The sequence below is a fragment of the Mobula birostris genome, chromosome 9, assembly GCF_030028105.1.
Source record: "Mobula birostris isolate sMobBir1 chromosome 9, sMobBir1.hap1, whole genome shotgun sequence".
NCBI classification, from domain to species: domain Eukaryota; kingdom Metazoa; phylum Chordata; class Chondrichthyes; order Myliobatiformes; family Myliobatidae; genus Mobula; species Mobula birostris.
This window is the reverse complement of record NC_092378.1, coordinates 16,811,578-16,837,546: the sequence shown is the minus strand read 5'-3', so window position 1 is coordinate 16,837,546 and position 25,969 is coordinate 16,811,578. Positions and strand designations below refer to the sequence as shown.

At 41.4% G+C, this 25,969-nt stretch overlaps 1 protein-coding gene across 2 annotated transcripts in view; it reads right to left on the bottom strand.

The window, feature by feature from the left end:
• Window positions 1-22,840, bottom strand: part of nup107 (nucleoporin 107) — a 52,904-nt gene extending 30,064 nt beyond the window's left edge. The window contains exons 1-9 of one of the 2 annotated variants that reach the window (XM_072267549.1): window positions 22,738-22,820; window positions 20,083-20,321; window positions 18,564-18,649; window positions 12,551-12,631; window positions 7,106-7,209; window positions 5,832-5,982; window positions 4,731-4,834; window positions 3,068-3,195; window positions 672-720 (exon numbers count right to left, since the gene is read on the bottom strand). In XM_072267549.1, coding sequence (XP_072123650.1) covers window positions 672-720; window positions 3,068-3,195; window positions 4,731-4,834; window positions 5,832-5,982; window positions 7,106-7,209; window positions 12,551-12,631; window positions 18,564-18,633 — 687 coding nt within the window. In that variant the 5' untranslated portion in view covers window positions 18,634-18,649; window positions 20,083-20,321; window positions 22,738-22,820. Of the gene's footprint in view, window positions 1-671; window positions 721-3,067; window positions 3,196-4,730; window positions 4,835-5,831; window positions 5,983-7,105; window positions 7,210-12,550; window positions 12,632-18,563; window positions 18,650-20,082; window positions 20,322-22,737 lie in introns of both variants that reach the window. The other variant, XM_072267548.1, reaches the window with a different exon arrangement.
• Window positions 22,841-25,969: the final 3,129 nt, after the last annotated feature.

The window sequence follows — 25,969 nt, the reverse complement described above, 5'->3', positions numbered from 1 at the left end:
TGAATATTCAGCTTTGTAGTGTCTGTAACTTGGGGAAGATGAATGTTTGGTCAAAGTTTTACTGTTTGTAAATAAATGATTGATATACCGATTTGAAGTCAGTGCATTTCCTGTCTCACTTGCCAGACCTGCGAACCTGATTCAACATTACAATAACATACTCATCGTACCAGGTGAATAACATCGGAAAACAAAATTGAGATATCTCATTTATGCCCTTAGTTTGGACCAGATGGGCAAGTAGACCCTATTGCCTTAAAAAAATAGAAAATCACTAAAAGATGTTTCCAAAGATTCCTTGTCAATCACTTAGGAGGACCAAGTACAGTACTGCAAGTCATCAGTGCTTGGAGGTCAGTCTGTGTTTATAAACAAAGTCTAACATAGTAAAGGGCAAATATGAGTATTTGAAACTCTCTTCCTCAAAGAATGGTGGAACCAGAAACTATGAATATCCTTAAGGCAACAGTTGATAAAATGTTTGACAAAGCTTAAATAAAAGGTTTGTGGGTTGACAAAACACAAAGTTGAAATACAATTAAGTCAGCCAAAACCTTATTAAATGACAGATCAGATCTGAATGGTCAAATAGCTTAATCCTATATCTAATTTGTAACTTTGATAGTTTTTAACTTCAAAATTTCTAGATTAGTAAACAGTAAAGTACTTACGGATACATCAAACATCAACCCCTCTTCCCCAACAGATTCAACTCTATCCCTGCATCAAAACAAAGAACGTAAACACAGATTGAATAAAATAAAGCTATTTTATGATTTCTTATACTGTCTTCATTAAATATAGACCAAAAATATTCCTAGGCAATATTGATTCACTTAACAAGGCCACAACTATTAATACTAAAAGTAGGTGTTTGTGTCTGCTTATTCTCATTTTGTTTTCAATAGGATTTTCATCTCTTTTGTACACTCACTCCTTACAAGGAGAACAGAAAAATTAAATATAGATAAAACTCAATTTAGCTGTTAACATGGGACACGGGATTTGCTGGTAGCAGCAAATAGCAACAATTAGGTAGTGTTTTATATTCATTGTAGTGAATGATTTGAATATATTTAAAGTATTTGTTAGATTGATGCAGATTGAAATATCCTGAACCTACATAAATGTAAATTATTTCCAAATGCAATAAAATACATTTCTAGAGTCAGTGAAAATTGAGAAGATTTGGTTGGAAAGATGTTTAGCTCTTTTCCTAACGACAGTAATGAAATGGACAGTATTAATGCTGCACACTTAATTTAGCAATATACCCCAAGGAGATTCATAAGGTAACAAAATTGTATAATAACATTTTCCAGTAATTGTAATTGGAAGTTGAGAAAGCCTTATTTATATTTAAGCATGTTCAAATATCAAATAAACTTCATAATATACATCTATGAATTTCAGCACTATTGCATAATTTGAAAAATGCTATTTTAGTCATTTAAAAGGTCTGATGTATACAATTTTATTATTCAGTGTTCTTGCTACATCTTCCTTCTGGTAAGATGGCTGCAAACTCCAACACAGCAGCTTCTGCTGTGTCAACCAAAGGTGTTATTGTCTTTTTCAAACTTTTTTTTTTATGATTGCAGGACACTTTGGACATTAAGAACTTAAAATACTGCAGGTCTACCCCCTCAGCAAGTTGCTTGTCAGCAGAGAAACTAAAGAAGCTGGACTTGGTGTGGACCATGATGCTGCCAACGACAAAGGAGATGTGCAGCCTAACAGTAAGTGATTGTCTTTATTGCTTTTCTTGTGATTGTAAGACCCTGCTGAACATTGGTGGTGTGGAATGTTGCAAGTCCAATTCATTTGTTTATTGGCGAATGGTGGGGTGGACGGCGGTGGAGCTGCGTGACCTGGGTATTAGCAAGGACTACGCCTTAATCCACAGTGTCACTCGTTTGCAGCCACCCTGTGGGAGGCATCGGAGTTCAGCGCTCCACTGGTGTGTTGGAGGCAGTGAGGTGCAGTGTCCAATGTTCGCTCAGCAGAAGACAAACTGTATTGTGCTCGACTGAAGATTCCTGTAACATTCCGGGATGCAGGAACTCGGACTATATATATTTTTTGTGTGACTGTATTTTACTGCTGTCTTATATGTTCTATATGTGCCTTATGCTGTGTTCACTGTGTTTTGCATCTTGGCCCCCAGAGCAATGCTGTTTCATTTGACTGCATTTGTGGGTATTCATGTAGGGTTGAATGACAATTTAACTTGAACTTGAATAGGAATTCATTGTTAGAAAGACAGAGAATGAATCATTGGCAATAGTCACATGGACATTCAAGTATGAGTTAAAAAAAACTGTAGTCTATTTAAATATTGCAATAAATTAATATATTTCTGATACTTTAAATGGAATAGTACATTATTGACTACGGTCCTGCTCAGAGGCAAGAAACAAAAAAGCACAGACAAGACCCTAGTCATTACACCCAAATTTCAAGCATTTGCATGTTATGGAAATGTCCAAGTATGTGCAAAAGTTCAGTTAGCAAAATTAGGAAGAATGATATGCACAGTAGAAACACAATATGCAGTATCTCATCAACCTTTGAATATCTGCTTCAGTAAAATAAGCTTACTTTTACAAAAATGTCTTAAAACAAGAGTTACATCACTGAAGCCAATCACAATTACTGCGGATTCATTAACAAATGTTTTAAATATTGAAAGTTTAACTGCAATAAACTACAAACAAAAGATAAACTATTGTAAACGAAGCAGGTAAAACAATTAATTCTACTGAAAAATAGTGCTAACAAACAGTAAAAAATTTTAGTTTCACTGAACAAAACTATTTACAAGAGGCTAAAGATAGTTGCAAGTAACCTATACAAGGTAATGCAGATACAAAGACATTTAAAGCCATTGCATCATGGCTTATGAATTATTAGTAATGCAAGATATAATATGGCAAAATAGCATCAATTATGGCAAAATACAGTCACACAAAATGCTGACCAAAGCTTGCACAATGAGAAATCTGATGTTATCATTGAATAAGTCTCATAAATGATCTTGTTCCCACAATAAAATTACATGCATTACCTGTAAAGAGAGCCAATTAAACGCCAAGTGATCATCTCTTGCTGAAGGAACCAAAGAACACTGGCTGTTTTTGAAAACTTCTGCTGTCCAGGGGTTGCACGATTCACAATCTTCTGAAGCATTTTAACCTAAAACAATTGAGCATTTAGAACTGCCTACTTAGTGTTTAAACAAATACTTACAAGAACAGTTAACCCATCTATCATTTTAATCTACCCAGTCAAAGAATAAATCATATCCTTTTATAATTCATGCACTTTGGTAGAAGAAATGAAAGGGTTGACTATTTTCTAAATGGAAAGAACTGAGCTGCAAAGGCAATTGGGAGCCCTTGTGCAAGATTCCCTAAAGGTTAATTTGTAGGTTGAGTCTGTGGTGAGGAAGGCAAATGCAATGTTAGCACTCATTTCAAAAGGACTGGAAAATAAAAGCAAGGATGTCATGTTGAAACTTCATAAAGCACTGGTGAGGCCTCACTCGGAGTATTGTGAGCAAGTTTGGGCCCCTCTTCTTAGAAAGGGTAGCTAAAACTGGAGAGGGTTCAAAGGAGATTCACAAAAATGATTCCAGGATTGAACGGCTTGCCATACGAACGGCATTTGATGGCTCTGGATCTGTATTCGTTAGAACTCAGAAGAATGAGGGGCGACCTAATTGAAACCTATCGAATGGTGAAAGGCCTTAATAGAGTGGTTGTGGAGAGGATGTTTCCTACGATGGGAGAGTCTAAAACTGGAGGACAACACCTCAGAATAGAGCGGCGTCCTTTTAGAACGGAGAGGAGGAGGAATGTCTTTAACTAGAGAGTGGTGAATCTGTGGAATTCTTTGCCACAGTCATCTGTGGTGGCAGTCTTTATGTTTAAGGCAGAGGTTGATAGATTCTTTATTGGTCAGGGCATGAAAGGATATGGGGAGAAGCCAGGAGATTGGGGCTGAGAGGAAAATTGAATCAGTCATGATGAAATGGTGGAGTAGACACGATGGCTCAAATGGCCTAATTCTGCTCCTATATATTATGGTCTAAATTGGTAAGGAAGCAATTTTTCAGAACAAATTTCTCTTTTTCCATTTTGTCAAAATTTCCAAATTTCCAATGTTTCTGCATGCTGCCAAAAGAAAACAAGCAGGCTTTACGTTTCCAAAACTGCCAATGTCCAAGACCATAGAATAAAACTTAATAAAAAATCCAGATGTTAAGAAATCTGAATTAAGAACTGCAAATGCTGGAATACTTAGCAGGTCAAGAAGCATCAATGGAAAGGGATAGATTTAGTTAATGCTTCAGGTCCCAGAACATTCGCCAGAATTCGAAAGAAAAACAAATTAATATTTGGTAACAGAGTTGGTGGAGCAAGGATGTGCAAGGGTAAAGGGAATATCTCTGACTCTGTGATTAGCGGTTAGAAACAAAGTGGTATTCTGGTTAGTGCAGAAAGTGGTCATAAAGCAGATTACAAGAAAACATTGATACGACGCATTGCTGGGCTGGCAAGAATGTGGAAGCTTTAGAGAGGGTGCAGAGGATAATTACCAGGATAGTGCCTGGATTAGACAGAAGTGAAGGATCCTCAGGCATAAAACCAAAATGAACATCATTTACAATATAGAACTGCACTACTCAATACAAAATAAGCTGCAGAATCTGGAATGTAAGTTCTTACCTGTTCATTACAAATGGCTTCATAAGATTCAATGAGATCAAAGATAGGTCTAGTCGAATGACTCAAGAAAGAATGCAAGAACTCTGGGAACAAGTGGACTGATGCTGTCAACAAAAAAAATTACAATCTTGGAGTGTTACTCCATTATAACTAAATATTTTGGATTACAGTCACTAAAATATCTTTAGATGTTGAAAGTGTATTTTTTTAAATTTCAAAAACGCATGCTGTTACAAAGGCTAATTGCTGACTTAAGTTTTGCAAATATACCGCATTCAATACTTCAGTAACATAATATAGTGTGTTTCACATGGTCAATAAAAGAAAGCACAACAAAATAAAAAATAGAAGCTGGATCGTTTTCCTGCTTAAGTTCATCAGATCCACTCAAAAATAATTCACTTTTTTTTACTGCAAACTCTATATTATTGCATTTCACTGAAACACAAGCATGTATTTGAACATTTAGTGGATCCACAAGTTTTACATGTCTTTAATGCAAAAACCAGTAACTTTATGCAAATAAATAAGTAATTAAAACACATAAACTATGCAAAACTTGCCAAAGTTCATTCTTTGTGCTGAAAAGAAAGCTAATACTGCTTTAAGCAACAAACAAGACGCTGGAAAAACTCAGCAGGTCAGGCAATATATATGGAAGGGAATGGAGAATTGATGTTTCAGATTGAGGCCCTTCATCTGGACTGGAACTCAGTTATTCCGTAAGTTCAAAATTTATGGTGTAGTGACTTGGACTCTTAACTGCTTGTGTACCAATGAGGTGAGCATCCCTACTAAATTTTGGTTATTACAACCACAGCACCTGCCATGTATAATGCACTGTCATAGCCGTACCATCATGTATTCTGCAGACACAGGACAACTATGGTTACAAACCAAAAATGAAGTACTGTAAACAGAGAATTATTTATCTTCTAATTTCACCAACTAGAGAGGTCAAAGCTCCATAACTCCATGTAAATAAGGTAGACTACTAAAAGCAATTTCAATAAAACAGAACTGAACATTCCAACCTCTTTAGTAACAGACTTTTTGATCTATCAGTGCTTCTATAAGTTAAAAGACAGACCCAATTCTCACCAGTTACTCCTGGATCATCCTCATTCAGCATGGCTGCACTAAGAGTTAGGTCCTCAGTAAAGTTTCCTGGTGAACCAATAGTCTTGAAATCAATCCTCTGCTTAGTGAATTGATCTGTTTCAATTTCATCTAACTCAGATGAAATTTGGTACTGTAAGCAAAAAAAAAGATTTAATTAAGCAGAAAGCCAAGTTTTAAAGCAATTATTCTCATTGAACTATCAAGAACATTAAACTGCTGGCACCAAATGGGAGATAACAGATAATAAAAGAACAAAAATCAATTGACGAAATATTACAGTCACTAATGATGAATAAAATGTATTGGGCTGCTTAGGGAGAGAAGTGTAGATTGTAGAAGGATTTGCCTTTAAACACATTACTTAAATAATTTCCAAAGCATGATTTAGCTGTTTTTATGACTAAACAGCTGAAAATAGGACTCGTATTGAAGAGCAAGTGGTTTCATTCACCAGATAAATGTCTTTCAACAAGTAATTTTAAATGCGAAATCTCATTCTCTTAGATGTGTGCAGTGCTGGGGATTAAAGAAATGTCGATTTTCCCCCACTTGATTTTATCCCACTCAATTTTACCTGAACTTTCCAATCTTCATTTTGCTCTCCCCACATCATTCAAATTTTTTATTTCCTATGTATTACAGTTAGGTTTTAACTTTACGATGATCTAAATCTTCTTCAACCTGATCGACAATTATCACCATTTGAGCCATAGACCTCTACAGCTCAGAAACAGACCCTTCAGTCTATCTGTAAGGGAAAAAGAGGTGTCCCTGTTTCACAGTGAGAGGGGAAACATAACAAAACAATCTTGGCTATTTTCCCAATTAGAAACATAGAAAACCTACAGCACAATACAGGCCCTTTGGCCTACAAAGCTGTGCTGAACATGTCCTTACCTTAGAACTACCTAGGCTTACCCATAGTCCTCTATTTTTCTAAGCTCCATGCACTTATCCAGGAGTCTCTTAAAAGACCCTATCGTTTCTGCCTCCACTACCGCCACCGGCAGCCCATTCCATGCACTCACCACTCTCTGCGTAAAAAACTTACCCCTGACATCTCCTCTGTACCTTCATCCAAGCACCTTAAAACTATGCCCTCTCGTACTAGCCTTTCAGCCCTGGGAAAAAGCCTCTGACTAGTTTGTGTTCTTTAAGAGTGGTCCCAAATAAGCGGCTGCCCCAATCAACTGATAACCCAATCAACCAGAATCCACTGTACTTAAATATTAGAGGTAATGGTTGGTTCTTACCATTGATGCTTCTGGAGTTGTTACCATTATGGGAAGTCGAAGTGATGATAAGATATTAGATATTTCGCTTTTCTTTACAGGGCAAACTCTAGTCTGTGGAGTGTCTGTAATACAATGCCACATATCATTAACATACACTGATTTTTGAACATTATTTTTATAATATTCTAGAATTTACATAATTTCCATTAAACTTGGTTACTCTAATCAATCAGAAACTGACACTTTTGTAGAAAGTGCCACACTGAATAAAACACAAAAAAGTCAGAGCTGCACAGCTCAATTTTAGTGAGAACATTCTCTATCACAACATAGGACATAACAGAAAGAAAACTTAACACCAAGAGTTAGACATGGCATTTCAACAGATCCATTTTGTTTCAGAATTTTGAAAATGGGGAAAGACAGTAATTCTAATGTAGCTTGATGATACTCACAAAAAATATTAAGTCTATCCTTTTGGTGTCTCTGACCCAAGTTGGAGGCTTCTCCTTTTAGACAAAGTATGGTAAAAGTCTGACCACTTGAAACCCTAATGTCTCTATATTCCTTTACAGGGTGGCTGGAATCCTGTCAGGATCTTTGATCTACAGTGGCATTTGAAATGCGGTTCTGCACAGCGCCATGTTCCTGTTCTTGCGGGGTCGCCGAGTGACCACCTCCAAGACTGGCGCCTTCGGGGATGCGGCCTTGCACGGCCCTGTGGACACAAATTCACGCAGGTGTCACGAACTGAAGCGCAGTGGGAGCCAGATCATCAAAATTAGCGAGAGCAGCTGTCCAAGGGCTCTGCACTCAGTGCTCGATTGCTCTGTCTCTCCCAATGGTGAGGGAGAGTTTGCTGCCAATTCTCGAATTGGGGAATTTGAAATAAAAAGCAACACATCAGACTGACTGTAATGTTGAAATAGCGACTGTTGTCTTCCCTCTCACAGTGAAAAGAGTGATATCTGTCTCCCTTGTTACTGAGGGAGAGAGCCTGTGGGATGTAGAAAAGTTGGAGTGAAATTAGTTTTTGATGTACTGGGGGCTTTGATGCTGCTTGCACGATGAATGGTGGGAATGCTGATGCTTTATGCTAGATTAAGTAGGGGGAAAGGGAGAGAGAGAGGGTTGATGCTGCTTGTGCATTGGCAAGAGGGTAGGTGGCTTTAGGGTCTTATTATTTTTCTGTCGTTCATTGAGTGTTTTTTCTTCTGTTTTGAGGATGTCTGCAGAAAGTGAGAATTTCAAGTTGTATATTATACACATTCTCTGATATTAAATAGAAGCATTGAACCCTTCAGACTTTGTTGGTGCCAGACAGGCAGATTTTCTAGATTATTGAACATTGCTACTCTTACATTACACAAACCCTTACTTCCCTTTGTCTTAACATTACACAGTGATATAATAAGTTTTCCAGTGAACCTGATGAATTCAAAGGGAATGAGAATTATATAAGCACAATGGCCCTTCGCTCTGGCCACAAAACTATCCATGTTCCTGGCCCTCGTGTTCCACGCCACAGCCTCTGCTTTGACTGCACACCTGGCCCGCAGTCCAGACACCGGCCTTGTTGCTTGATTTACTAGCACTCTGGACCCCTACACATTCCAGACCAATGTCTGAGTCAGATGCCAGATTTTTGGAGTTTTACTGCCTCTTTTCAGCTTGACATCCAAAGACATGAAAGAGAAACTAATTTACCTTCTCTAGTTTGCCAGGTTTTCATTCTGTTAGAAACTGGTAAATGCCAGCAAGAGTAATAAAATATCTTCAATTGAGCACAGCAAAATTTTCATGAAGTTTAAGGTACAGAGAGAAACTGTTCAAGCCATCATTCTGCACCAGCTATTCAATAGAGAATAGACAATAGGTGCAGGAGTAGGCCATTTGGTCCTTCGAGCCAGCACCGCCATTCACTGTGATCATGGCTGATCATCCACAATCAGTACCCCGTTCCTGCCTCCTCCCCATGTCCCTTGACTCCACTACCTTTGAACTCTATCTAACCCTTTCTTGAAAGCATCTAGAGAATTGGCCTCCACTGCCTTCTGGGGCAAAGCATTCCACAGATCCACAACTCTCTGGGTGAAAACGTTTTTCCTCAACTCCGTTCTAAATGGCCTACCCCTTATTCTTAAACTGTGGCCTCTGGTTCTGGACTCCCCCAACGTCGGGAACATGCTTCCTGCCTCTAGCGTGTCCAATCCCTTAATAATCTTATATGTTTCAATCAGATCCCCACTCATCCTTCTAAATTCCAGAGTATACAAGCCCAGTCGCTCCAATCTTTCAACATATGACAGTCCCGCCATCCCGGGAATTAACCTCGTGAACATCCGCTGCACTCCCTCAATAGCAAGAATGTCCTTCCTCAAATTTGGAGACCAAAACTGCACGCAGTACTCCAGGTGTGGTCCCACCAGGGCCCTGTGCTGCTGCAGAAGGACCTCTTTGCTCTTATACTCAACTCCCCTTGTTATGAAGGCCAGCATGCCATTAGCTTTCTTCACTGCCTGCTGTACTTGCATGCTTGCTTTCAGTGACTGATGTACAAGAACACCTAGATCTTGTTGTACTTCCCCTTTTCCTAACTTGACTCCATTTAGATAATAATCTGCCTTCCTGTTCTTACCACCAAAGTGGATAACCTCACATTTATCCACATTAAACTGCATCTGTCATGCACCTGCCCACTCACCCAGCCTGTCCAAGTCACCCTGCATTCTCATAACATCCTCCTCACATTTCACACTGCCACCCAGCTTTGTGTCATCGGCAAATTTGCTAATGTTACTTTTAATTCCCTCATCTAAATCATTAATATATATTGTAAACAGCTGCGGTCCCAGCACTGAACCCTGCGGTACCCCACTAGTCACCGCCTGCCATTCCGAAAGGGACCCGTTAATCACTACTCTTTGTTTTCTGTCAGCCAGCCAATTTTCAATCCATGTCAGTACTCTGCCCCCAATACCATGTGCCCTAATTTTGCCCACTAATCTCCTATGTGGGACTTTATCAAAGGCTTTCTGAAAGTCCAGGTACACTACATCCACTGGCTCACCCTTGTCCATTTTCATAGTTACATCCCGAAAAAATTCCAGAAGATTAGTCAAGCATGATTTCCCCTTCGTAAATCCATGCTGACTCCAATCGATCCTGTTACTGCTATCCAGATGAGTCGTAATTTCATCTTTTATAATTGACTCCAGCATCTTTCCCACCACCAACGTCAGGCTAACCGGTCTATAATTCCCTGTTTTCTTTCTTCCTCCCTTCTTGAAGAGAGGGACAACATTAGCCACCCTCTAATCCACAGGAACTGATCCCGAATCTATAGAGCATTGGAAAATGATTACCAACGTGTCCATGATTTCTAAAGCCACCTCCTTAAGTACCCTGAGATGCAGACCATCAGGTCCTGGGGACTTATCAGCCTTCAGACCCAACAGTCTATCCAACACATTTCCTGCCTAATATAAATTTCCTTCAGTTCATCCATTACCCTAGGTCCTTTGGCCACTATTATATCTGGGAGATTATTTGTGTCTTCCCTAGTGAAGACAGATCCAAAGTACCTGTTCAACTCATCTGCCAGGTTGAGAGGCTATTAATACATAGACGATGGCTTCAGTGGAAGAGTTGAGATAAAGGTGGCCATTATGTGGTTTTTGTCTTGATTGTGTTTTGGAAAATGTTGCAGCATGTGATGTGCAGTTTGATTTAATGTTCCAGTGCTCTGCTGTCCCCGGAGAAGGCCGTGAGTTGCCTTGTGGAGAAGACCAGAGATGGGGACTCCATTTCGAAGCGTCGAGGAAGATTGACGCATCGAGGCAAACGTGGAGGTGGTTAGCGGTCACTCTCCAGAGGCCATGGGTCAACAGGTCAGCGGTGCAGAGGTCACTCGTTTTCAAAATTCTAAGATTTATGTGATTATTGGACTATAGTTTATATTGCTCTCCTTCAGTGTACTATGTTTTCTTTCTCTGTAGGTTGGGGTTCTGAGTGGGCGATATGTTAGTTTTTGTGCGAGGGAGGGGTTGGGGATTTGGGGTTTGAAGTTCTTGTTGGTTTTTCTGTGCAGATGCACTGTTAGTTTTGGTGTATGAGAGAGGGGCTTGGGGGTTTGATGCTATTGTTGTTGTTCTTTTTTGCAAGGGAAGGGTTTGGGGGTTTGGAGTTTGATGCTCTAGCGGCCATTTTCCGTGTGGGCGATCTGTTAGCTTTTGTCTGAGGGAGAGGTTGGGGGGTGGGGTTTGGAAATTTTGTTTCTTTTTCCTTTTCAAGTGGGGGAGGGGCTTGATGTTTCTCTTTCAACTACTCCCATGACTTTTTCTGTATTTCGTGGCTATCTGGAGAAGACCAATATCAGAGTTGTACTGTACACACATACTATGAAAGCAAAATTAACCGTTGTATTTATGTGGACGTGAATGAAAGAGGACTGGGTGACAAAATAGATTTGCTAAATTGGTTTATTATTGTCACATGTACCAAGATATATTTAAAAAGCCTAACTTGTAAACCAGCCATACAAGACACCACTGCACTGAGGTAGTACAAAGTAAAACAATAACAGAGTGCAGAATAAAGTGTTACACTTCAGTGAATATGCACTGCAGGTAGCGCAGGGTCATAACAAGGTAGATTACGGCACATGCAGCAGTCTAGAGATTGCTACACTTGAGGTCCTGCTTTTCAGCTTTCTACTCAGCACTCTAAATTCTCTCTTTAAAACCTCCTCTCTTTTCCTTCTTACACTATTGATGCCAATACGTACCAAACTTCTAGCTGCACTTCTGGCCTACCCTGTTAGAATGTTGTGGACCTGATCTGAGATGTCCCTGGCCCTGGCACCTGTGAGGCAACATATCATCTGGGTGTGTCTATCGTGTCCACAGGATCTCATGTTACTTCTCTAACTACGGAATCCCTATCACTACTGCAGTCCTTCCCTACCCCTTTCCTTCTGAGCCACAGTGCCAATGACCCAATTGCTGCAGATCCCAAGATAGGTTTGACCCAAAACTGTATGCTTATCATTAAGGGGAAAAGCCACAGGGGTACTCTGTACCGGCTGACCATTTCCCTTCCCTCTCCTGACAGTCACCCATTTTCCTGCCTCCTGCAACTTAGGGGTGACTACCTCCTTGCTCCTATCATCTCCTCAGTTTCCCATATGAGCCAAAGATCATCACGCTGCAGCTCCAGCTCTAGCTCCTTAACACATTCTTTGAAGAGCTGCAGATCCTGCACTTCACCCCTTTTTCTGGCACCCCATTCATTATACCTAGCTCTGCATCTTTGAAAGTTCATGCATCGAAAGTATTAGCCATGTTTTTAACAGAAGCTACATGACCTATTAAGTGCTTCAACTATTGCTTTTTAATTTATAATCTAAAACATGGAATTAATCTAGTTCACTAAAAGGATTAAATAATTTTAATTAATACTTACAGAATTCATGGAATATATGAGCTTCAGCTCGGTCAACTGCAGGCAGGTTTGAAATAGTTGACGCAGCTGCCTTCAGTGGTTCTAGAGAATGTGTTAAGGTTGACACTGATAGTACAAAGACAAATTACTCATAATTTTTCTGAATTATCCCCTTGCTGATTTTGGAGGTGAATTGCCTGCCGCGTCCCTAATGTCATACTTCGATATACTTATTTGTCTGTAAGGTATTGAGAGGTGACCCAAAGCTATGAAAAGCACTGTAGGTGTAGAAGTTCTTTTCCTTCATCATTGAGAAAGATTTTCTGCTGTATTTGTTGACTTTTCATGATGTGGATGTCGCTTGAAAAGCCAGAATTTATTTGTCATCCCCAATGTCCTTGAGAAGACAGTGACTATTTGTAGCCTTTGCCATGATGATACTCCCACCGTGCTGTTGAGGAGTTCCAGGTTCAGACCGAATGACAATGAAAGACCAGTGAACGATTTCCAAATCTGATTAGTACACGACATCAAGGGGAAACTGGAGCTGGTGGAGAGCCCATCTGACTGAAGCCTCAACAGGGAAGAAACTTTAAAAGGTGTCAGAATAGCCTAGAGTCAGCAACCACCATGCTCAGGAGTCTGTGGAGATTTGGCATGACACCTAAAGCTTTGACAAATTTCTATAGATATGTAGTGGACAGTGTATTGACTGGCCACATCATGGGCTGGTATGGAAGCACCAATGCCTTTGAATGGAAAATCCTACAAAACGTAGTGAATTCGGCCCAGTACATCACAATTAAAGTCCTCCCAACCATTGGGCACATCTACATGAGATGTTGCCATAGAAAAGATCCTCACCAATTAGGCCATGCTCTTTTCTTGCTGCCGCCATCAGGTAGAAGGCACAAGAGCCTCAGGACTCGTACCACCTCTCCATCGATTCTTGCAGACCGGCCGACGGGGGTGGGGGGGGGGGGGAGTGTTCAAGTTCAACAGTGTGTGACAGGGAGTGAGGAAAGGTGCAGCTGACTCATATTGTTTCATATCGCCAAATCATATAGTTTCCTTGCGGCCCAGTGGTTCGGGACCACTGCAGTATGCTATGGAGAAGGTGAGAGGGATTGTCCATAAAGCTCCATAGCTTCTGCCACATCCTCCTCTCAGACACAACCACTAGGGAATCCAGTTCCACCCCCAGAACAGAACCAGTCTTCCTGAAGAGCTTATCGATCTTCTTAGTGTCAGCTGCTGTCGTCCTGCTGCCCTAGCAGACTACAGCGTAGAACAGGATGCTGGCCACCACTGAGTCATAGAACATCCGCAACATAGTATTGCAAACGTTGAACGACCAGAGCCTCCTCAGGAAATATAGTCGGCTCTGCCCCTTCTTGTACAGAGCCCTTGTATTTTTATTCCAGTCCAGTTTATTATCCAGTTGAGTTCCCAGGTATTTGTAGTCCTGGATGATGTCCACATCTGTTCCCTTAATGGAAATGGGAACGCAAGGTGCTTTCACCTTGCTGAAGTCCACCTCCAACTCCTTTGTCTTAGTGATGTCAAGCCATGTTCCCAATCCCACTTCTGGCTGCAAACTTAGCCACGTTCTTGACCCTAACTGTTTCTAACCCCAATCCTGGCCTCAGCTCTGACTACAATTTTGCATTTGTGAATAATAAACATTATGTACTGAGCAACTCACCCAGCTCATATTCCTGCCCTGCCTCTGGCCATACTAGCACAAGTCATATAAGAAATTCAGATTTGTTTATTTCTCACATGTACATCAAAACATACAACGTTTGTGTTAACAGCCAACACAACCTAAGCATGCGCTGAGAGCAACCCAGAAGTGTTGCCACACAATCTGGCGCCAATATAGCATGTTTGCAATGTTCAGCAGAACAAAAGAAGCTACAACTATAACAAAAGTAACAAATTAAAATAACAGCCGCGAAAAAAAAATATCCATTCCTCCCTCCCACCCACACACACAGATAGGCCTCAAACCCCATGACAAGCTGCCTCTGGGCTTTCAGTCTCCAGCCCTAGGCCTGGACTCACAGACAATGACTTCCAACACAGTGTCCCAGGAGCTTCAAACAGCAGCCTTGACCATCTGGGCTTGCCGACTTCAGTTTTTGGGCTTTGACATTCAGTCGGGATCCCAAGACTCGTTCACGATGGAACCTCTCACACTGGGACTCATCAACTTCAGGAGTCACCGGCTGTCCTTTCTCCTGCCTTCTGCCTACACAGATCTCCGATCCTGGAACTTGCCAATTTGGGAGGAGGGATGAAGGGGGACCATTGTGCCTCAATTTGCAGATTCACATGGTGGTCCATAAGATATAGGAGCAGAAGTAGGCCATTTGGCCCATTGAATCTGCTCCGCCATTCAATCATGCGCTGATCCAATTCTTCTAATCATCCTCACCCCCGTGCCTTCTCCTCATACCCTTTGATGCCCTAGCTAATCAAGAACCTATCTATCTCTGCCTTAAATGCACCCAATGACTTGGTCTCCACAGCTGCTTGTGGAAACAAATTCCACAGATTTACCACCCTCTAACTAAAGTAATTTCTCCGCATCTCTGTTCTAAATGGGCGTTCTTCAATCCTGAAGTTGTGCCCTCTTGTCCTGAACTCCCCGACCATGGGAAATAACTTTGCCATATCTAATCTGTTCAGGCCTTTTAACATTCGAAGTGTTTCTATGAGATCCCCACCTCATTCTGCTGACCTCCAGGGAATACAGTCCAAGAGCTGCCAGTCGTTCCTCATACAGTAACCCTTTCATTCCTGGAATCATTCCCGTGAATCTTCTCTGAACCCACTCCAATGTCAGTATATCCTTTCTAAAATAAGGAGCACACAATACTACAAGTGTGGTCTCACGAGTGTGTTATAGAGCCTCAACATCACATCCCTGCTCTTATATTCTATATCTCTAGAAATGAATGCCAACATTGCACTTGCCTCCTTCACCACTGACTCAACCTGGAGGTTAACTTTTAGGGCATCCTGCATAAGGACTCCCAAGTCCCTTTGTTTCTCTGCATTTTGAATTCTCTCCTCATTTAAATAATAGTCTGCCCATTTATTTCTTCCACCAAAGTACATGACCATACACTTTCCAACATTGTATTTCATTTGCCACTTCTTTGCCCATTCCCCTAAACTATCTAAGTCTCTCTGCAGGCTCTGTTTCCTCAACATTAACCGCTCCTCCACCTTATCTTTGTAACATCGGCAAATTTAGCCACAAATCCATTAATCCCATAGTCCAAATCATTGATATACATCGTAAAAAGCAGCTTTCCCAACACTGACCCCTGTGGAAGTCCACTGGTAACCGGGAGCTAACCAGAATAGGATCCCTTTATTCCCACTCTCTGTTTTCTGCCGATCAGTCAACGCTCCACCCATGCTAGTAACTGCCCTGTAATTCCATGGGCTCTTATCTTGCTAAGCAGTCTCATGTGCGGCACCTTGTCAAAGGCCTTCTGAAAATCCAACTACACCACATCTACTGCATCTCCTCTGTCTACCCTGCTTGTAATTTCCTCAAAAAATTGCAGTAGGTTAATCAGGCAGGATTTTTTTTCAGGAAACCATGCTGGCTTTGGCCTTTCTTGTCATGTGCCTCCAAGTATTCTGTAATCTCATCCCGAACAATCGATTCCAACTTCCCAACCACTGATGTTCGGCTAACAGGTCTAAAGTTTCCTTTCTGTTGCCTCTCACTCTTCTTAAATAGCGGAGGAACATTTGCAATTTTCCAGGCATCCAGTACAATGCCAGAATCTATCAACTCATGAAAGATTATTAATGCCCCTGCAATCTCTCCAGCTACTTCCTTCAGAACCCGAGGGTGCATTCCATCAGGGAGATTTATCCACCCTCAGACCATTTAGCTTCCTGAGCACTTTCTCAGTCGTAATTTTCACTGCACATACTTCACTTCCCTGACACTCTTGAATGTCTGGTATACTGCAGATGTCTTCCACTGTGAAGACTGATGCAAAATATGCATTCAGTACCTTTGCCATCTCTGCATCTCTCATTACAAAAACTCCAGTGTGATTTTCTATCGGTCCTATATCTACCCTCAACTCTCTTTTACCCTTTATATACTTAAAAAAGCTTTTAGTATCTTCTTTGATATTGGTCACCAGCTTCCTTTCATAATTCATCTTTTCCTTCCTAATGACCTTCTTAGTTTCCTTCTGCAAGTTTTTAAAAGCTTCCCAATCCTCTACCTTCCCATTGGCTTTGGCTTCCTTGTATGCCCTCTCTTCTTTTACTTCGGCTCTGACTTCACCTGTCAGCCACAGTAGTATCCTTCTATTCAAAAATTTCTTATTTGGAATATATCTGTCTTGCACTTCCCTCATTTTTCGCAGAAACTCCAGCCATTGCTGCTCTGTCCTTCCTGCTAATGCCTCCTTGCAGTTAACCTTGGCCAGTTCCCCTCTCATGCCATTGTAATTTCCTTTATTCCACTGAAATACTGACACACTGGAATTTAGTTTCCCCTTCTCAAATTTCAAAGTGAACTTGATCATATTGTGGTCACTGTTCCCTAAGGGTTCTTTAACCTTAAGCTCTCTTATCACCTCCGGATCATTGCACCACACCCAATCCAACACAGCTGAGTGGGCTCAACAACAAGCCGTTCTAAAAAGCCATCCCTTAGACATTCTACAAATTCTCTCTCGAGGTCCAGTATTGGCCTGGTTTTCCCAATCCACTTTCATGTTAAAATCCCCAACGATTACCATGACATTGCCCTTCTGACACACCTTTTCTATCTCCTGCTGTAATTTGTAATCCACATCCCATCTGCTGTTTGGAGGCCTGTATACAACTGCCATGAAGGTTCTTTTACACTTGTCATTTCTTAACTCAATCCATACAGACTCTACACCTTCCGATCCTATGTCATCCCTTTCTAATGATTTAATATTATTTCTTATACACAAGGCCACACCACCCCCTCTGCCTACTAACCTATCTTCCATATATCCTTGACCGTTCAGCTCCCAATGGCAGCCATCCTTTAGCATAGTTTCAGAGATGACCACAACATCATACTTGCCAATCTGTAGTTGAATTTCAAGATCGTCCATTTTATTTCTTATGCTGCGTGCATTCAATTACAACACTCTCAGTCCAGTATTTATTGCTTAACAAATTCCCGCACCTCAAGCACTCATAATAAGTATTTGCTGGACATGGTCATGTGGAGGCATCAAAATCTTAGGCAACTTATTTTTTTTATGGACTGTCTCCTTACTATATAACTCTGTCCCGTTGATGGAAACATCTACTTCATCACGCTGCCATTTGTTCATCATTCCCAAGTTTAAATCTTAAAGTCTTCACACAACAGCACTGTGGGAACAACCTTCGGGACTTGCATGACTGACAGTAGTGCAAACAGAGGAGAAGCTACTGCCATGATGAAGGAAGCCCTGAACACCACCAGAGATGGAGGACTTTCACTGCTGCCCTAAACGCCAGTGGCGTAACAGGAATCCTGGACTCAATGGCATCTAAGGCATCAAAAACATACCACGCAGAACTGCCAGCATTTCCCCATTTCAATTCCCTGGAAAACTGTTATTTATTCCCCTCAATTCACTGCATAGAGGAGACAAAACTGCCCTTTATCTTTTCTCACGTATTTTTGTTGATTTGGACATTCTACTGACTTGTTGGTCAATTTAATGCTGAAAGGATGTTCCCTGACCTAATTCTTCTTGGTAATTTTCTTCCAGGCTTTACATTCTAAAAGTTCCATTAATTCCTTGTCCTAAAACTTCTAAATAAATACAATTCTCATGCAACTCCTTCTAAACGATACCACAAATTATAACGATAAACTTATACAGAATCCACGCAACACCTACTTTAAAGTAGAAAAGAAAAAGCGTAAGTACTGGAAATTCGACCAATATACTACCGATCCAAAGGCACATATGTGAAGACCCTTTGTCCGAAGTCAGCAATCTGAGAAAAAGGATACGCATCTCTACAGTGCTGTACCGCCGTGCTGCTCTGCTAACTTCAGATTTCCGAATGAGAGGAGATGCCATTTCATCAGATTCATGCCTGGAATAGAAGATTTATCAGATTTAGAAAATAATTTTCGTGTCTTAAAAATAATGAACAAAACTTTACTATTTTACAACAGGTGTTATAAATACTGTATCCACCATAAAAACTGGCGCATATTGTACTTTTGGAAGGGGTTAAAAATGGGAAGGTGAATTGAACACATCACCAAAAATTTACTTCTGTACAATTCAATGGTTCTTTTTTTTAAAACACTTCTTCTTGATGTGTCTTCAAATGTTTGTAATATTAAATTTCACTTCAAGCAATAAACTTGATAAACGTAAGTGGATTATCAATTTTAATAAATATATTTCAAAATTGGAAATGTCTTTTGCCTTCATTATTGGCTTAAAGCTTGTGGGGAAGAATATTAATTTCAAATCTGAGAAAACCTTTTCTCTAAAGTTGAACGAAGTGGTGACCCATACATCACTGTGATATATGGGTATATTTTGTAACACTGATTCAGTAGGATACTCTCTTGGACTGACATTAAACTGGACAGTGACAATTCAAAAATAAACCGGCAGATACAGAAAAACTAAAATAAAAGGAATGCTGGAAACACTCAGCAAGTCAGGCAACATTTATGGGAAAAGAGAGAATTTTTCAAGTCAAAGACTCTAGGCAGACTAAGACTCCTCTCCTTGGGTCCAATATTTACTACAATCTGACATACAGTGGCATGCAAAAGTTTGGGCACCCCTGGTCAAAATTTCTGTTACTGTGAATAGCTAAGTGAGTAAAAGATGAACTGATTTCCAAACGGCATAAAGTTAAAGATGACATATTTCTTTAATATTTTAAGCAAGAAAACTTTTTTTTTTATTTCCATCTTTTACAGTTTCAAAATAACAAAAAAGGAAAAGGGCCTGAAGCAGAAGTTTGGGCGCCCTGCATGGCAGTACATAGTAACACCCGCTTTGGCAAGTATCACAGCTTGTAAACGCTTTTTGTAGCCAGCTAAGAGTCTTTCAATTCTTGTTTGGGGGATTTTCGCCCATTCTTCCTTGCAAAAGGCTTCTAGTTCTGTGAGATTCTTGGGCCGTCTTGCATGCACCGCTCTTTTGAGGTCTATCCACAGATTCTCGATGATGTTTAGATCGGGGGACTGTGAGGGCCATGGCAAAACCTTCAGCTTGCGCCTCTTGAGGTGGTCCATTGTGGATTTTGAGGTGTGTTTAGGATCATTATCCTGTTGTAGAAGCCATCCTCTTTTCATCTTCGGCTTTTTTTTTTTACAGACAGTGTGATGTTTGCTTCCAGAATTTGCTGGTATTTAATTGAATTCATTCTTCCCTCTACCAGTGAAATGTTCCCTGTGCCATTGGCTGCAACACAAGACCAAAGCATGATTGATCCAACCCCGTGCAGTTGGAGAGGGGTTCTTTTCATGAAATTCTGCACCCTTTTTTCTCCAAACATACCTTTGCTCATTGCAACCAAAAAGTTCCACTCAAAAGGTTCAAAGGGACATCTGGACAAGCCTGATGCATTTTAGAAACAAGTCCTGCGGACTGATGAAGTTAAAACAGATCTTCCATCATTTAGCATACTAAGGATAGAAGTTGTGGTGTAATGTTGCAGCCATACAAGATGCAGGTCAGGCCCTATATGGAATAGTGGTCAGTTTTGGTCACCCTGCTGTATGAACGATGCCACAAATCTGAAAAGAGTGCAGAAAAGATTTTTGAGAATATTGACACAAAGATTAGTGGCGTTATTGACAGTGTAGAAGCTTGCCAAAGGATATGATAGGATATAGGTCACCTGCATCTATAGATGGACAAATGGCAGATGGAGTTTAATCTGGGCACTGTGAAGAGAGATCAAATGTAAAGGGGAAGTGAACTGTCCATAGAGGATGCTTAATTGTGTTGATGTACAGAGGGAGAGTAGAGGATGGGGTAAGAGGAGAGGGAAGAGTAGAGGGCAGGGTAGAGAGGGAGAGAGTAGAAGATGGAATGGGGGAGAGCAGAGGACGGGGTGGGTCCGAGTTAACAGCTTCCTGAAGTGGGCTGCACGAATCAATAGGATGGTAAAGAAGACAGACACATGCCATGTTTTATTAGTCGGACCATTGAGTTCAAGAGTCAGGAAGAGCTTTATAAAATTCAGATCTGGTTGCTTCTGGAGTTTGGCCTTCAATTCTAAGATCATAAGACATTATAAGATCATAAGACATACGAGTAGAATTAAGCCATGAAGCCCATCAAGTCTGCTCTGCCATTCAGTCATGTCTGATTTATTATCCCTCTCAACCTCAGTCTACTGCCTTCTCCCCATAACCTTTGATGCCTTTACCAATCAAGAACCTATTAAGCTCTGCTTTAAATATACCTATAGCAACAAATTATATAGGAAGAAGAATCTATGACAGTTTTTGAAAGTTTATTGATAACCTTCCTTAAGTTTGTTATAGCCGGGGTGTGGTAGTGGGAATTGGCTCCCACTACTTATTAAATGCTCCCAATGGCATGAGCCTAATAGCCTCTGACAACCAAGTTGAGATCCTGGCCGTCACAGGTGACTGAGCTACTAAGCCTGTCGGAACCATTTCTACTGACAGGAGAAGGGGCAAAGGCACCTTGAAACCAGTCACTTTGGGCAGATGGGGGTTGTCAGCCACGGTTGGCAGCTCATCTCAGAGAAAGAAAACTCTGATCTCAAATCCCTGCAGCTACACCCACTCATGGGGACGGATTTGGGAGTAAACCCAGACAGAAAAATCTGGAGCCCCTAAGACACCCCCTACATTGAGTTCAATGCTGACTGGCAGCTCCTGCGACACTCCTGATACCAAACTGTATCGGTCTCTGCAGTTCCTTGCGGTTCATCAGATGCGTGCAGAGGGGAAGCCTGCTACACGGGCAACTGCTTGCTCTCCATATCGTACTGCCCAGGCTTGCGTATCTAGACAGCTAGGACACAACGTCCATGGTTGATCCTGTCTGACTGAGGCCTTGCTTTTATTTTACCAGAGGAATCTGTTTTACCGGATATATTAAATAGGAAAGATGTAGAGAGGGTGCAGAAGAGTTTTTTTCTAACCAGGCAGCTGCCTGGAATAAGGGGAAGTTGCATAAACAAGGCTTTCTCTCCCCTCTGGAGTGGCAGAAGCTGACAGAAATTCATAGGTTTATAAAATTATGATAGCAATTTATCATAATTGCTAAATTGAGGATACCTCTCTTTCCAGAGAGCATGCATAAAAGTTGGGGGGGGGGGCGGGAGGTCAAATAAGATGTACAGGGCAATTTTTTTTTACACACAAAAAACTGAATGGGTGCCTGGAATGCACTCCCAGAATTGGTGGTAGGAGCAGATCCAACAGAGGAATTTAAGAAGCTCTTGGATTAGCACATAGATAGGCAGGGAATAACAGGATATGAATCGTGTGCAGAGAGAAACGATGTGTTTTTAGCTTAATTAGTTCGGCACAACATTGTAGCCGAAGGATCAGTTCCCATACTTTGTTTCCAGGACACGTGAAGTTGATCAGGTTGGGATTGGGATGATCTTACAGAGATGTATAACATCAATAGGGACATAGATAGAGTGAATGCAGAGTCTTCGGGAATCAAGAACTAAAAGTTTACCGTAAGTTTTATAGGAACCTGAGGGAGGTCAGTACATGGAATGAGTTGCCAGAGGAAATGATTGAGGTAGATACAATAACAGCATTGAAAGGACACATGGATAGGAAATGTTCATACTCTTCCCCTCGAGTCTAAACTTTAGAGGGAAATGGCCAAACGCAGGGGAATGTGACTAGTTTAGATGGGAACCTTGGTCGGCTTGGATCAATTCGGCAGAAGGGCCTGTTTCCATGCTCTCCGACTCTATGACTGCTCCCCCACCCCGACATCCCTCTCCTTCTCAAACCCTGCCCAGTACACACTGCCCGGCATCTTCCTCACGCCCCACTCACACTCCGTCTGCCACATCCACCTCTCCCCCTGCGGCTGCTCCCCGGTTGCCGGCCCCCGGCTCCCCTCATCCTCGGCTGCTCCTCGCCTCTCTCCCGGCCCCGGGCTGACTTCCCAACACCCCGGACGAATGGAAATCCGCTGGGCTCCTACCTCGGCGTGGACTCGGCCCACGCTCCCGACATGGTCACCACCGGGACGCCGCCAGTGAGCGGCCGCCAGCCGACCCCTCAAACCAACCGCCAAGCAACGCGGGGCCGGGCAAGAGGTGACACGGCGCCAGGCGGGGCGCCCTCTGCCGGATGGGCAGCAAGCTGGTCAGAATGTCATGAACCTCGCCTGCTTGAAGGGTGAAAGTAGTTTTCTATAAGACTTCGGAGAGCACCATCAAAAAACAAAACACAAATGCTGAAAAGCGAGGTAGAATAAAACGGAAAGTGCTGGAGGTTTCAACCAGGTTAAGAAGCATTGGTGGAGAAATAAACGGTATTAACATTCTAGGTTGATGGCATTGTGAATTTTATGTCTCCACTGCTGTTTCAGACGAAAGGTTATCTTTATTCGTTACATGTATATTGAAACAGAGTGAAATTTGTCGTTTTGCATCTGAGGGTTGTGCTGGGGACAGCTCGCAGGTGTTCCCACTATTCCAACGCCAGAGTATGGCCACAGCTCACTAAACCTAACATGTAAAAGGCGAAAGATTTATACAATCTGAAGAGAAACCAGAGTATACCAACCCTAACATGTATGTCTTTGGAACGTGGGGGGAAATTGGAGCATCTGATTGAAACCCACGGTCACCTGGAGAAAGTACAAGCTCGTTACAGACAGCCGCAGGAATTGAACCTCTATTGATGATCGCCACCACTGCAAAGCGAGTTAAAGGTACGATCTCCTGAAAGCTATCTCACGGACGAAGTGGAGATTCCGGGCTGTACTGGAACCAACAAGGGATGCCCAACAGCTGTGGCAGGGTTTGGATGCCATAACCTCCTGCTAAGTTAAATCTTGCGACATAGGGAACAGCAGAGCTTCGCTTCCAGGTGAGCCCAATGCCTTCTGTGCTCGCTTTGATCAGCGGAACAGCGAGGAACCATTGCACACCTCCAGATATCCTGATGATTCTTTGGTCTCAGTGTCTGAAGATGACGTGTGGGCTGTCTTCAAGAGAGTGTATCGAAGGCGAGCATCCGCTCCGGACGGGGTACCTGGCCGAGTACAGAAGACTTGTGCTGACCAGCTGGTTGGTGTATTCACGGATATCTTCAACCTCTCGCTCCGGCAGAGTGTGGAACCCACCTGCTTCAAGCAGGCTTCAATCGTACTGGTGCCCAAGAAGAGCGTGGTAACCTTTCTAAATGACTTACATCCACAGTAATGAAGTGTTTTGACAGGCTGGTGTTAAAGCATATCAGCTCCTCTCTGAGTGGCAACTTGGACCGGCTCCATTTCCCCTATTACAGCAGATGCTTTCTCGTTGGCTCTTCACGCAACCCTGGAACATCTGGACAGCAAAGACTCATACATCGGGATGCCCTTTATCGACTACAGCTCGGCATATAACACAACCATCCCCTCAAAACTAATCAGTAAACACCAAGACCTGGGCCTCAATACCCCCTTGTGCAATTGGATCCTGGATCTCCTCATTTGTAGATCCCAGTCAGTCCAGATTGGCAAAGGCATCTCCTCCACGGTCTCCATCAACACCGGTAAAACCCACCCAATCATTGAGCACATCTACATGAAACATTGTGGTAGAAGAGCAGCATCCATCATCAAGATCCCCACCATCCAAGCCATGCTCTCTTCTTGCTTCTACCATCAGGAAGGAGCCTTCGGTCCTGCACCACCAAGTTCAGGAACAGTTATTACCCTTCAACCATTGGTTCATGAACCAGAGGGAATAACTTCCTTCAATGAATGGACCCTTTTTCAAGGATTCTTCATCTCATGTTCTCGATATTTATTGTTTATTTCTTTATTATTATAATTTTGTTGGTTGTCTGTCTTTGTCGTGTGTGGTTTTCCATTGATTCCACTGAGATTCTTTGTACTCACTGTGAATGTTTGCAAGAAAATGAATCTCAGGGTAGTATATGGTGACATAAATATACTTCGATAATAAATTTACTTTGAACCCTAAAATTTTTGCTGCAATGAGCTGATGTCACTGCTGCAATAAAGGTTTTCATTACACCTGTGCATACTTGTACATATGATAATAAACTTGACTTTGAATGGCCTCAGAATTGAGAGAGATTAGATATCAAACACATATTATTGAACAGATCCCATACTGATGTTGTGGCTCAACAAAGATTTTACATAGTCCTTTAGATAGTGTGCTGACAGAACTGATAACACTCTGTGTACCTGTGAAGGTGTTGAATGATATGATACCACAGATCTTTTCACGTCTGCCTCCTTTTGTTCAAGAATCAGCTCATGGGTGCCCACTATGACAGCAGTAAGTTTTCTAAGGTACTTACCTGACTTGTAAAATACTTGTAATTTATAAAAGGAAGACATGGTTGGCATAAGACAGCCACCTACACTTTCTTGTGAGTGGCTAATGGCTTGCCTAGTTGTCCCTGTTCTGAAAGGTGCATCATCATAATTCCATGAGGGGCTGTTCTTTGTAAATATAGTGTAAGGAATTTCACTCAATTGACTGGATTTGTAAATTTAATATGCTGTAAAATAGACCAGTGATGCATGGAGCCAGTTGCACAGCTCAAACGAATTCACATTAAAACCATTGTTTTAAACATTTAGTTACCTTAATATCCACGTTCCCTTTAGAAGTGACCTATTTGATTAAACACAATGTAACAAGGTTGATACAAGAGATTTTATTGTTATCTGTTGTATAGGATTTGATCTTATGAGTGTTAATGATTTAAACTAACACATGTAAGGTCAAGAATGTCTGGATTTATTTTGATGAATATGATAGTTATCAACAGTAAAAATAACTGAGGAACATTACATGTGCTGAGTTAAAACACAGATTCCTGCAGGTTTTGTAAATGTCAAGATGCATAACTACAACTCAGATAATCACAGCCAGGACTTGTTTCCCATGAGGCGGACAAAAGACATTAGGCTCCCTTCAGCACTGATCCTTCTTAAAGACTCTTCTTCATATCTCAACAAGTAAAAGCTGTTTGTAAACCATAAATATATACTATGATTTTACCCTAAAATAAATAAGGAAAAAATTTTCTCCACAGAACAAGATTTGAACATATTATAACATTTTTATTAGTGATTTAGTTTCCTTTCGCTCTCTACAAATATGAATTGGATCTTGCTTTGAAATACTGGTGTTTCTAAACAGAAGATGTAGATGGTACAATGAATGAATCTATGACAGGGG